Raw genomic sequence first — 13,429 nt, 5'->3', positions numbered from 1 at the left:
GTATTAAATTTCTTTTTACAGGGGCTGTTCTCAGCTACTTTTTGTTGTACTCTTGAAGTCTTGCTCTAGTTTAGAGCATGTGATACCTTTTCTTTGAGCACTGCTCTAAGAATTTATCTGCTCTCTGCCTTTCTCATTTCTCTAATTTGGAGAATGGTAGCATTTTGAGTTTGTTACAAGTTCTTGTTAATTTAGACTGCCTTAGAGAAGGTAATTTGTGTCATTGGTCTGGTTTCTTTTAAAATTTTCTTTGTACTACTTGGGTGTCTTGGCTTTAAGCTCTAGTGACCTATATTTTTTCTTTTTTATTTATGAGTAGGTTATTAAAAAGAAAGTTTGTTCTTATGTCTCCTAGGTTCCAAAAGAGAAAGATGAAATGGTGGAACAAGAATTTAATCGTCTGCTGGAAGCTACCTCCTACCTCAGTCATCAGCTGGATTTTAATGTTCTCAATAATAAGCCTGTCTCCCTAGGTCAGGCTCTGGAGGTTGTCATACAGTAAGTGACTTCTCTCCTCATGGTAGATTTTACTGTTTTATGAAGGATTTTCCAAAAGATACCTGAAACAATGGTGATGGTCCTAGAGTAAGCATTACCCACTTAATACAGCTGTGTGATCTCTGATGAGTTCTTGTTTGTGTTAATGAGTTTTCTCAAGAACGTGAGTATCTCTCACTCTCACTTCTCACCTTTTCCAGATTGCAGGAGAAGCATGTGAAGGATGAGCAGATCGAACACTGGAAAAAGATTGTGAAAACACAGGAGGAATTGAAAGATCTCCTTAACAAGGTCAGATGATGATATTTAGAACAAGAGGTTAGCATTGGGTTCCTCAGAAAGTGGCAAAATATACAAAAACATCCATGGAGAAATATCAGAAAGTTACCATTAATGCTGTTCTTAAACTAATTTGTTCATTTAAGACCTGTGTAGAAGCATTGTTACGACAAAGAAGTCTCCATTTTTTGAGGAGGAGCACATAAATTATTAGGCAGAAAACTGTAAAACATAAATGTAGGAAAAGAATGGGAGAGGACAGACATGATAAACAGTGTTGTTTCATAGCTTCCTTTAAAGACGCTGATAATGACTGAGGCTTTTGGGGAGTTATTTTAAAATGTTTATTTTTCTTTACCACAAATCTGATTTGTAGTGTAGAAACAGTGTTTTAGGCTTATTTAAAATATTTTTGGTTGTGGTAGATGGCATCTTTACTTCTCCATGGAAGTTTCTCAAATTAAAAATGTCTGAGAACAGCTCTCTTATCCTAAGTTATTTGTAACATATTTTGTAGGAAATCAACAATGCTGGATTTAAGCTGTGTTGTTTTGGGGTTGGTGGTATTTATTGTGGTTTCTTGGAGGTAGAATTGCATATAAGTAACATTTTCCAAATCCAGGAAATTTCTTTGGTATAATGGCATAGTTTGAGATGAATATCCATTTTACACAGTAACTTTTTTTTTTGTCCTTCCTTTCTCTCTTTTACTACTCCACCTGAAAAAGATGGTAAATTTAAAAGAGAAGATTAAAGAACTTCATCAACAGTATAAGGAAGCATCAGAAGTGAAGCCACCTCGGGATATTACAGCAGAGTTCCTTGTGAAAAGCAAACACAGAGATCTGACTGCACTTTGCAAGGTAAAGGATGACATACATACAGCATTTGAGTGGCTTCTGAGGATTTCAGGACCCAGATAAAATTAGCCAATATAAATGTTTCCACATCTCTCTCTCTGATCCAAGATTCTTAAGAGAATGTGATTGATGGTAACTCTGGGATTTAGTAGGCATAAAAGTATTGCATTAAGCTTTTATGGCTGAGTGTTTAAATTCCTGAAACATTAACATACTAATCTTTTCTGTAGTGTGGCATGGACTTCTGTATAGTAGAACAGCAGAATCCAACATGCGGGATTAAATGTTGGAAAAATAAAGAACTTGATTTAGATTCCACTAAAACTGTTAATCTTCCACTGATTTCTCCTAAAATTAGGTCTAGTCTGATGCTACATTATGTCTTTAAGTCCTTTTACATGTAAACTGATTTTAATGTTAGCTTTTAATCTTATCAGGAGTATGATGAATTGGCAGAAACACAAGGAAAGCTGGAAGAGAAGTTACAAGAACTTGAAGCCAATCCACCAAGGTGAAGATACAAACTATAAAAATAAATACTCAGGAAAGCAGGTTTTGGGGTTTTTTACTACTTTTCACTGAGTTTCAAAAATGCTACAGTATGTTTTCTCAGTCGGCGAGGAGCACAGTGGTGTCAACGGTAAGTTCCATGGCTGAGCGCGTGTGAGGAGGAAAGGGCAGGTTCCTGCAGCCAGGGAAACGTGACAGAGTTCCCTCAGGAGCGGCCGATCTCGCGAGCCAGGGCTGACACCGCAGGGGCACTGCCAGGAGCAACCGCGGGAGATTTAAATGGCCCCTCGGGAGCGCCAGCAACCAGGAGCAGTGAACAGGATGGCAAACAGGGTGTGGTGTGGCAGTTTGAGCAGGCGCGGCATGCGGGCAGGGCAGTGGAACTCAGCCAGAAGTGTCAGGAAACCATGGTGTCTACTCGCCAAAAAATTAAGGCCTCTCCAAGCTCCACACCAGCTGCGACTGATGTGACCTCCCAGATGGAGCCCCAGTGGGTGCGTGCAGCCACCCAGTTGTCAGGCTGCAGGGCCTGCCCCCGACTCTCACTGGTATCAGAGGCCAATGGGGAATGCACCTGTGGAAGATGTGCCCAGGTGGAGGAACTCCTCCACTTAATGGTGGAACTCCAGGAAGAGGTGAGCAGGTTGAGGACTATTAGGAAGTGTGAGAGTGAGGTTGACTACTGGAACAACACTCTGTGTTCCCAGTCTCAAACCCAACGAGGAGGCATGCCTTGTGCAACAGAGGACTCCCTATCCTCTCTCCACCCAGCTGAACAGAGAGATTTAGGAGACGGGGAAAGGCAACAGGTTCCTGCCCAGTGCAGCAGGCATGTGCGCCTGTGACAACCCCAGCGTCCCAGGTTCCCTTGCACAATGGATACAAAGCTCTGCAAGTGGAACCCAACCTTAATGTGGATGGTGGTTCCCACAGCCCAGAAACATTCCCAAGGTTAAACCCTGCATCACATCGGCTTCCGTAAAGAAGACAGGTCATTGTCATAGGAACTCCTTTCTGAAGGGAACAGAAGACCCGATATGCAGATCAGACACTTTTCATAGGGAAGTCTGCTGCCTACCTGGGGAAGATGTGGAAAGAAAACTTACAACTCAGGTAAGGCCCACAGATTATTATCCATTATTGATTTTCCGAGTAGGCAGTACTGAAACCCTAACAAGAAGCCCAAGAGCAATTAAGAGGGACTTCAGGGCCCTGGGACCAATGCTGAAGGGATCAGGTGCACAGGGTAGTGTTCTCCTCTGTCATTCCTATCACAGGGAATGATGAGGGGGGGAATAGAAGGAGCCAGGAAATAAATACCTGGCTCCGAGCCTGGGGTGAGGAGCAAAATTTTGAGTTTTCTGACCATGGCTTGGCCTACACAACACCAGGCCTGCTGGCAAATAATGGGGTATACCTGTCTCCAAGAGGCAAAAGGATGCTTTCCAAGAAGTTAGCAGGGCTCATCAAAAGAGCTTTAAACTAGGTCTGATGGGGGAGGGGACTGAAACCAGAATTGCTAAGAATAGACCTGGGGATGGCACTGCATTGTCCAAGGGGTGGTGTGCTAGCAAGGCTCTTTGGTCTGCCACCTGAGAGGAAGCGGGTGATATTACTCCAAGTGGCAGCAAAGATGCAAATGATATTGATGGGTTAGAAACAACAGTGAGTAGTTACTTAGGCACTAAGACTATCCCCCTCGGAAGAGTGGCGGGTTCAGTAGCCCAACTAAAGTGCCTCTACACCAGTGTACACAGCATGGGCAACAAACGAGGAATTAGAAGCCATTGTGCAGCAAAAATCCTATGATATAATTGCCATCATGGAAGCATGATGGGACGACTCGCGTAACTGGAGTGCTGCCATGGCTGGCTATAAACTCTTCAGGCAGGATAGGCAAGGAAGGAGAGGTGGCAGGGTAGCCTTCTACGTTAGAGAGTGTTTTGATAGCATTGAGTTCAATGATGGTGTTGATAGGGTTGTGTGTGTATGGGTAAAAATCAGCAGAATGTCCAGTAAGGCAGATGTCATGGTGGAAGTCTGCTATCCTGCCCAGCCAGGATGAAGAGACAGATGAAGACAGGCTGAAAGAGTTGGGGCTGTTCAGCCTGGAAAAGAGAAGGCTCCAGGGAGATCTCATAGCGACCTTCCAATACCTGAAGGGGCTACAAGAAAGCTGGGGAGGGACTTTTCATAAGGGCAACTAATGACAAAACAAGGGGAAATGGGTTTAAGCTGAAAGAGGGGAAGTTTAGATGAGATATTAGGAAGAAGTTTTTCACTGTGAGGGTGGTCAGACACTGGAACAGGTTGCCCAAGGAAGTTGTGGATGCCCCCTCCCTGGAAGTGTTTAAGGCCAGGTTGGATGAGGCTTTGAGCAACCTGGTCTAGTGGAAGGTGTCCCTGCTGATGGCAGGGGGGTTGGGACTGGATGAGCTTTAAGGTCCCTTCCAACCCTAACCATTCTATGATTCTATGAGATATTCTACAAGCAACTGGGAGAAGTCTTTTGACCACTAGCCCTCGTTCTTGTGGGGGACTTCAACTTACCAGCTGTCTGCTGGAAGTGTAATCTTCCAGTATAAGAAAGGAATCAGTCTAGGAGGTTCCTGGAGCATGTGGAAGACAACTTCCTGACACAACTGGTGAGTAAACCAACTAGGGAAGGTGCCCTGCTGGACCTGTTGTTTATGAGCAGAGAAGCTCTTGTGGGGAGATGTGACAGTTGGAGGACACCTGGGACACAGTGATCACAAAATGATAGAATTCTCGATTCTCGGAGAAGCAAGGAGGGGGAGGCAGCAGAACTGCCACCTTGGACTTTGGAGGACAGACTGAACTGTTTAGAAGACTGTCAGTAAAGGTGGGTGACAGTCCTAAAGGGCAAAGGAGCCCATGAAGGCCGGATGTTCTTCAAGAAGGAAATCCTGGAGGCGCAAGAGCAGGCCATCCCGATGTGCCAAAAAACAAGCCGGCAGGGAAGAAAACTGGCTTGGCTGAGCAGAGGGCTTTGGGTGGATCTCAGAGAAAAGAGGAAAGTCTGAACTTTGGAAAGGGGGCAGGCATCTCAGGACTGCAAGGATGAAGTGAGGTCTTGCAGAGAGAAGGGCTAAAGCTCAACTAAAACTTGAATTGGCTGACTCTGTGAAAGATAAAAAATATTAATATATTAACAACAAAGGAAAGCCAAGGAGGGTGTAGAGAGGTGTGTGTCTTCTCTCCCAGGTAACTAGTGATAGAACAAGAGGCAGTGGCCTCAAGTTGTGCCAAGGAAGGTTCGGATTGGATGTCAGGAAGAATTTCTTCACTGAAAGGGTTCTCAGACAATAGAACCGGCTGTGTAGGGCAGCAATTGAGTCACTGTGGTGGTTTGACCCCCACGTCAAACCCCTGCACTCAGTCCCCCACCTGGTGAGATGGGAAGGGTATCACAACAAAGGGGGCACAGATCAGGATGAGGACAGGGAGGACTCCCTCACCAATTAGGGTCATAGGCAAAACAAGCACAACTTGGGCAAGAAAAGCCAATTTAACTGATGGTTACCAATCATCCGAGTAGCGCAGTGAGACATACCAACCACATCTCACAGCGCTTTCCCCCAACCCTCCCTTCTTCCCGGACTCAAATCACTGCTCCCAATTTCTCTACCTTCTCTCCTCAAGTGGCACAGAGAATTGGGGTTGCAGTCAGTTCAAATCTACTGCTCTCCCCAGCATGAAAGTCCAGGAACAAAGTGTTTCAATGTGAGCTTCCCATGGAATCATGGACCTCTTTGGGCTCAGCTCCTGGCTCCAGCATGGGGATGGGCCTCTGGTCCAGCATACCTCCTCATCCCCATCTGGGGGTCCACCCCCACTATGGCATTGAGCAACTCTCAGGTCTCAGTCACATTTGCCCTTGGGCTTGGCTTTTCTGCTCCAGCGTGGGATCCTCCGTAGCCTACATGTGGGTATCTGCTCTGCCTTGAACTTCTGTGGGCTGCAGAACCTCCTTTGCCTTCTCCTACTCCATGCGTATTGAACTGGGTGTCTGAGGTTCTCTGTCCTCCCCCCCTCCTCCCGGCAATGAAGCTCTCTTTGTTTAGACCAGTGGTAGTCTTCTGTTAGGTCAATGGCCTCTCATCCAGGTTCTCTCCACCTTCTTTTCAGGACAGTCCTTCCCCTGATAACATACCAATCCTGCTCCTTTTGTCAGAATATTATTTTGTGTTCTGTTTGATTATACTAGGTTTTTAGCCTCATTCTTAATACATGCTACTTGAGCCATTCTCTATGTAATTTTTTTTATTTTTAAAGTTAGTTTCTAGCTTCGCTTAGAACATTTTACATGAACTCTACTTTGAAAATGTGAATTTGCTGGGTTTTGATATTCAGCTTTCATGAAGGAGGTCCAAATGCTGGACAGAGAATCTCCTTGTGTCCTTTTCTTGATTTTTTTTTTTTTTTATTTTTATTTCTCCACTAAGGATAGACTAAAAAAAAATTGTGAATAGATTTTCAAAAGCAATAAACTTGCAATATGCTGCTGTAGCAAACTAAATGCTTTTATATTGTGTTGTTTTGGTTTGGTTTTTTTTCTAGTGATGTTTATCTGTCATCAAGAGACAGGCAAATACTCGACTGGCATTTTGCAAACCTAGAATTTGCTAATGCTACACCCCTCTCCACACTTTCACTGAAGCACTGGGACCAGGTAGGTAATTAATGTATTCACTCAATAATACACTAAAAACTTAAGCTATATTTATTTCATTCTCATGGAAACTTCTCTGTTTTAACAGTTTTTAAACACTTAAGTGCTACCTTCTTATATGCACATACTGAGCTCTTACATGAAAATTATTTGCTCATGAAATCCAGACAGCTTTTTGTTAGTGCGAAAACAACCTCTAATAATACTGTCTACTGAAAGTTCCTATAATTATTACTTAACTAATAAACAGAAAGGGTTTCAAATTTATTTGACTCATTGTTTGAAAAAAAAAAAATAAAATTAAAACATGTTGCCATTGTATAGTGTTGCTGATTATTTTCTGTTGAATTATGTGATTTCATTATCAATGCATGCTTTTTATGCATTTTCATTTTAGGATGATGACTTTGAATTCACAGGCAGTCACTTGACTGTGAGGAATGGATATTCCTGTGTGCCTGTAGCCTTGGCAGAAGGGTTGGATATTAAATTAAACACAGCAGTTCGACAGGTTCGCTATACAGCATCAGGTAAATGAAACCACCTTCTCTGGAAAACTGCTCTGAGGGAGTATGATCATAGAAATTAGATCTCAGTGCTTCTGGAAGCAAGTGTTAAGACTGATCTTGTAAAAACCCTATTATATATGTTTTGGGTTAGATAAAGAACCACGTTTCTTATTGTGATTAATTGTGTAGGAAGCTGTTAGAGTTTTATTAATCTCTAAAATTTTTTGCCTGTTTCATTGTCTGGTTTGTCACCATCCTTTTCAGTTGCTTTTACCGATTCACAAGTTCACATTTTCCCATTTCTTTACTTCATTAATTGAAGCACTTGCAGTAAGAGGTCTTGACTGCTTAAGACTTTGTGCCACAGGATCTGGTATTAGAAGTGTAAATGAATGTAATATGTACTCAAACAAATTGAAGGAATATATCTTTTTGCCTGTTATTCAGAACATTGGGCTTGGGAAACTGTGAACTGGGAGAAGACTCAATGAAAGGCTCACTCTCTACTTGCTATTTATTTATGCATATGTTTAAATATAATTTACTGGCCTAGATTAACCCAGTATAGCCATTTTCAGATGCTGTGTAAATTACATTTTCTGGAATTGAGCTATGTGGCCAGTAACATTCACTTGCCTACAAGTTAAACAATTGTTAGTGTAAAGCTGTCTCCATAAACAAAATGTTTTCTGATGTGGATATGTTTTTATGGTAGTTTCTTTAATTTTTAATCCAGTGCTCTTGCTTCCTGGCTTATTTAATGGTTGTTTTTCTCTCCCCTTTTCAGGCTGTGAAGTGATAGCTGTTAATACCCGATCTACTAGCCAGACTTTCATTTATAAATGTGATGCTGTGCTGTGTACTCTTCCCTTGGGAGTACTGAAACAGCAGCCTCCAGCAGTGCAGTTTGTGCCGCCTCTTCCTGAGTGGAAAACTTCTGCAGTGCAGCGTATGGGATTTGGCAACCTCAACAAGGTGACTTGGTCATTGAGAGAACTGCAGCAGAACTGGGGTTGCAATAGGTAGAATCTGAAATGTATAGGGAATGTGTATGGTGGATGAGAGGAAGAACATTTTTTCCACTGGTGTTTTGCTAGATTTTGATCCTGAAGATTATCTGAAGAACTGTAAGGACCTCTTCTCTATTTCTGACACAATTTTTAAACAGTTAAATTACCAAAGTCAGTTGACTCAATGTATGCTGTAGCTTGTTAATTAGCAAATTTGTAAACTATGAGAGCATACTAACCTATGGAAGGCAGTATAGGTATACACTTCTATGTATTTCATATATGCAGTATATATGCACCAGATTTTCCGTTCTTGACCTTTCCAGTGATAAATATCAATGAGTGTAATTGTCTTTATTTTTTTCTGTGCATTCTTCCTAACCCTTGATTCTTTTTGTTTCTAGGTTGTGTTGTGTTTTGATCGTGTCTTCTGGGATCCAAGTGTCAATTTGTTTGGTCATGTGGGTAGCACTACTGCAAGCAGAGGAGAACTTTTCCTGTTTTGGAACCTGTACAAAGGTAGCTGTGGTGCATATCTACCTTTGCCAGTGTCTTATTTTGTAGTTTCAGACTTAGAAAAGAGCACTTTTAAAGATGCTATTAGTCTTCACATATGGATATGATAAGAAGATAGTATTTGTAGGAAGACAAATGTAAGCAGAGAGCACCACTGACTTGCAAACAATTCTGTAGTAAATTAGGGCATAACATGGACGAGCATGGGTTTACTAATGCTGAGTTCCAGGCTATGTCTGTTAAATTGCATTGCTATCTGTCTACTGCAACACTTGCATTTTTATAGGCTACTTTATTGTCTTGCACCTCGATGAAGTTGTCCTGTGACTTATTCAGTGTTATCTTGGTTGCTTTTGTTGAGCATCTATTTAGTTGGCACTGGTATTCTGAAAGACTTAACTTCTAATTTTTTTATTGTGCTGTGTTAAAAAAAACAAACAAACAAACAAAAAAACCAAACCAGAAACCTAATCTTACATGTTTATATAGTATTTCAGAAATACAACAAATAATGCATGTTCCGTTTGCTAAAGAGCAGTGTTGTCTTAATTAAGTATCTATTTTGTCAGGGGGATGTATGGAGTTCTCAGGGAAAAGGGTGATTTGTCTCTGCAGCATTTCTGAATTAAAAATTGTTTCTTTGTTCATAAGTCTCTTTGAAATTGGATTTTTCTCTGGCCGCTTGGAACATTGGTTGAGCTCTTCCCCGCTTTCACTAAGCTTCTCGTGGAAGTGGGACTGGCCAGTTTAATCTTAGCCTTGAAAACCTCAGCTTCCTTGATGTTTCTCAAGTTGAACTGACAGTTTGAAGCCAGACCTCTTTCATAGGGCTGTCAGTCTAATCTGGGATGATTTGATAACTGTAGATGAGCCCCTTTCATCTGTGACCTCAGGTCTTTCTGGTACAGGTGAATTTTCTGCCCAGGATTTCAAGCTTAAGTGTCTAAGAACTAACCAAGATAAATTATATATTTTTCAGATGTAAGGAGTGCTATTGACTTGCATATTCTCTTATGTGGCTGAGTCACAGAACTCAGTGTTTGCAGGTTATCCTGCTTCAGTTTCTCAAGGTGGTGCAGCGCAGGCTTTACAGAGGATTGAGCGCTCAGATTTCAGTGGAACACGCTAGAGGCTTTGCAGTAGCTCTGTCTGCTGCTGAGCATTACCATTCCAGCTTGATAAGCTGCAAGCCCATCCATATGGTTAAGATGCAGTGTGCCCTAGAGGAAAGACAAGGTGTGGTGTCTCCGATTTGTTGAATGAGTGATGTTGTTTCCTGTTTTGAGGGGCAAAGCAGCTATGATTATAGACCAGGGGTCTCGGACTGACAGATAATTTTAAAACTCCTCTTTAGAAAATACTTAAGTAGGCAGAAAGTATTTCTCTGCCTGTTTCTACAGCTGGACTTTGCAATGAGTAGTTTTATCTGCAGTTGGTGTCTGCCACAATAGGTTGTCAGAAGATATTTTCAGTAAGCGTACTGGTTTTGTTCATTGACATTGATCATACTAAAAGCAAAGGTGTATATACGGTGAACACTATTAAATGAGTTATTTTTCTTGCAGGTGACTGTTTAAAGTACCAGTGGGTTTTCTTCTACTCTATCATGGGCAGGCCAGGTTTTTCTTTTAACTGGAGCAAACTGCTACACAAGGAAGATGCCCTTCTAGAGCATTTGATTGTTAAAATATTTGCTAAGACTTGACTGGAGAAATACAAGTAATGAGCCTTGGATAACAAAGCTGTTCATGTATCTGCTTTTGTGGCTTTAAGATGGCTCTTAAAGATGGTTACGTACTTAACAAGTAGTAGAATTTTGGTTTAGATGGAAAGACCATTTCATATTCAAATGTTTTGCTGCTAAATGCAAAATCTTCCTTCTCGTGAAAATAGACAGAACATGTAGAAATAAAATAGAAATGCAGTAAAATCCTACGCTAAAGCACAAGTCAGATGCCTAAAACTGAAAAAAAATCAATTACTGTTTCTCATGGATAGTTAGGTGGCAGGTAATGTGACGACACTGTGAAATATTAAAGTAGACCTGGCTGAACTTGTGAAGCTGTTATTTATTTCTGTCATTTTCTGTAGCTGTAGCATTTTGTACAAAGACTATTTAAACTGAACAGACTGGAGAACAATTATTAATACAGGAGAAAAAAAAACCAAAAAAAAACCAAAACCCAAACCTAAAAGTATCATAGCACATTGTGTATCAAATCTGTGGAAGGTCTTTAAAGGTCTTGTGTTGGCAGAGACCAACTGGTCTCTGAGAAGTGTTTAAAGATAGGTGGGTGAATGGAGTGAAACTCAGATTAAAAGACTGCATGTGTTTTTTACTGCTGTTGGGTGACCTGTTGTAGCTGAGACAGGAATCCTCCCAGTGGTTTAAGTCTAGTTTGGGTAATGAATGCTGAGAAAACAGGAATGCTGTCGATGTCTCAGAGCAGCTAGCCTGCTTTTGAATTATTGTTGTAGACATGTAGACACACTTTAAGATGGGGAGACCCTATCAGCATAGGACAGAGGAACTTCTGTCAGAAAGGCTCAGTGTTTTCTGGAAGTCCAATGAGATTTCTGTTTCTTTTTTCTTGCCTGGCTCTTCTGTTTTTCCTAAAGACATGTGATGAAAAAGATGAGGCCCTTTCTCTGTCATAGTTTTGTGGTTACTCAATGATCTCTGGCTAAACCATATTCTCTGCTTACTGTTTGGTATCAAGGCTCAGTAAACATCACTGCTTCAAGGAGTTTTTTTGTGGTGACACATGCTCATCATGCAAGAAGCTTTTCTGAGCAGCACTTTATTTGCATAACAAAATAGTAACTGTCACTGTTCTTCTACAGCCTTCTGGCTTTCTGTTGCAGTAAATTAATCTGGGTGACTGAATAGCAACATTTTCAGATATGGATAAATGCGAACAAAACAGTCTTATGCCTGGAGAGGCAGGATTTCTGTAAAAATATTTTACTGTCATCTGAATATGAGTTTTCATGAAAAAATTCACTGGAAGCTGCATTTGGAACATGTAGTTGTTCCATCAAGAAAAAATATGTTGACTGAATAATTGATGAAAAGTTCAGGGATCTAATTGTGTCAGGGATGGCAAACTAGGAAAAACTTTGCTGTTGAAACAACAAAAAAAAATTCCCAATGCCTATGGATGATAGGAAACCAGTTTTTTGTTCTTTCCTTCAATTATTTGAAAGACTAGGCTTAATCTTTCAGAAAACTGAGTTTAACTACAGGAGCAATCCTGTATCTTTTTTCTCTCCAATAATAACTACTTCTAGTCCCAGAGGTCTCGCATATTGAATTGTCTTAATTGTATCTTGAGTAGTGTAATTATACTTGCAGTAGTAACAGCCTTACTAGTCTAATTTCTTCAGAATTTCAAAGACTTTTGTTTTTGACTGGAATATATTATTGGGTCTTCCAATATCACAACTGAACTTCAGCTAGTGTTCTTTAAAGAGCAGTCACTTGATGGGAATGTGTACCAGGAGATCTCCATATATACCAGGATATAAGGAATTCACTCATCATTTTGGAAACTTGTACAAAAGTTAAAGGCAAATTTTTGAAAAGGACTTTATTTCTGATTTCAATATGCTTGACATCTCTTTCTAGCTGTAGTATTTCCTTTGCTAAATTTAGGAGTTCATAAATGTCTCCAGTAGGAGAAAGATCAACTGAGAAGAGTTGTCATTAAGCAACTGTGCTCTGATCTGAGTCACTTCTTATAAATGTGTGTTTCTTGACATTGGGTTATTTTAGTAGTTTTTCAGTTCTTACCTAAGATTTTCCTTGAATTTTTGACTACCAAAATGTATGTTTAGTCTTACCATACCTGGTCAGGGGTAAAATGGCCTCATCTATTTGTTTCTATGTCCTATAATCACATTAACACTCTTCACCAGAGCATCACATGGGCAGCTCAGTTATTTGGTATCTGTCCATTTGACATCTGAATTCTTCTCAGAATTGCTGCTTTTCTGAGTCTTGTTCCACTGTTTATAGTTTCCACTCCACTGAGATTTGTTAATGTGAATGTGCACTGGTAGTGAAGAAATCTGGATACTTTGTATGAGTGAAATGCCTGTACAGGTAACTTAACTGCTGTGCAGTTAATCGTACCTAAATTAGATTGTTTGGAAGGTATTGAGTTCCCTTAAATGTAGCACAGATGACTCTTAAATCCCAGTGGAAACTCCTATGTCAAACAAGTGATGTCTTCAGTAAAGAAAAACCTTTTCTCTCTTCTGCATGCTGTACTTCCTAATGTGTGTATTTAATTTTAAATAACTTCTGTTGATAATTCTAAATAGTACTATAGCATATATTAATTAATTTTCCTTTTGGTAATTCAACATGGTGGTGGAAGATCTAGGACTAATGTTGTTGGGTTTGTTTAGTTTCTAACCTCATGACTTAGCTGCCTACTCAAATTCAACTTGTCTGATTAAAATGTTCAATTTCAATAATTTAATTGTTTTTTCTCTCTCCTTCCCCACCCACCCACCCACCCCCAGCACCAATTTTGTTGGCATTGGTAG

General features: G+C 40.6%; 1 protein-coding gene across 1 annotated transcript; it reads left to right on the top strand.

The window, feature by feature from the left end:
* Positions 1-355: 355 nt before the first annotated feature.
* On the top strand, positions 356-13,425 carry KDM1A (lysine demethylase 1A; the record flags this gene model as incomplete). Its single annotated transcript, XM_010163562.2, has 9 exons — positions 356-498; positions 699-789; positions 1,506-1,640; positions 2,075-2,148; positions 6,729-6,840; positions 7,238-7,370; positions 8,137-8,324; positions 8,764-8,878; positions 13,406-13,425. Coding segments are annotated over 9 exons (1,011 nt in total), but the record flags the coding sequence as incomplete, so codon positions are not given.
* Positions 13,426-13,429: the final 4 nt, after the last annotated feature.

The sequence above is a fragment of the Antrostomus carolinensis genome, unplaced genomic scaffold, assembly GCF_000700745.2.
Source record: "Antrostomus carolinensis isolate BGI_N321 unplaced genomic scaffold, ASM70074v2 scaffold13572, whole genome shotgun sequence".
NCBI classification, from domain to species: domain Eukaryota; kingdom Metazoa; phylum Chordata; class Aves; order Caprimulgiformes; family Caprimulgidae; genus Antrostomus; species Antrostomus carolinensis.
The sequence above is the reverse complement of the archived record's forward strand: the minus strand, read 5'-3'. Positions and strand labels throughout refer to the sequence as shown.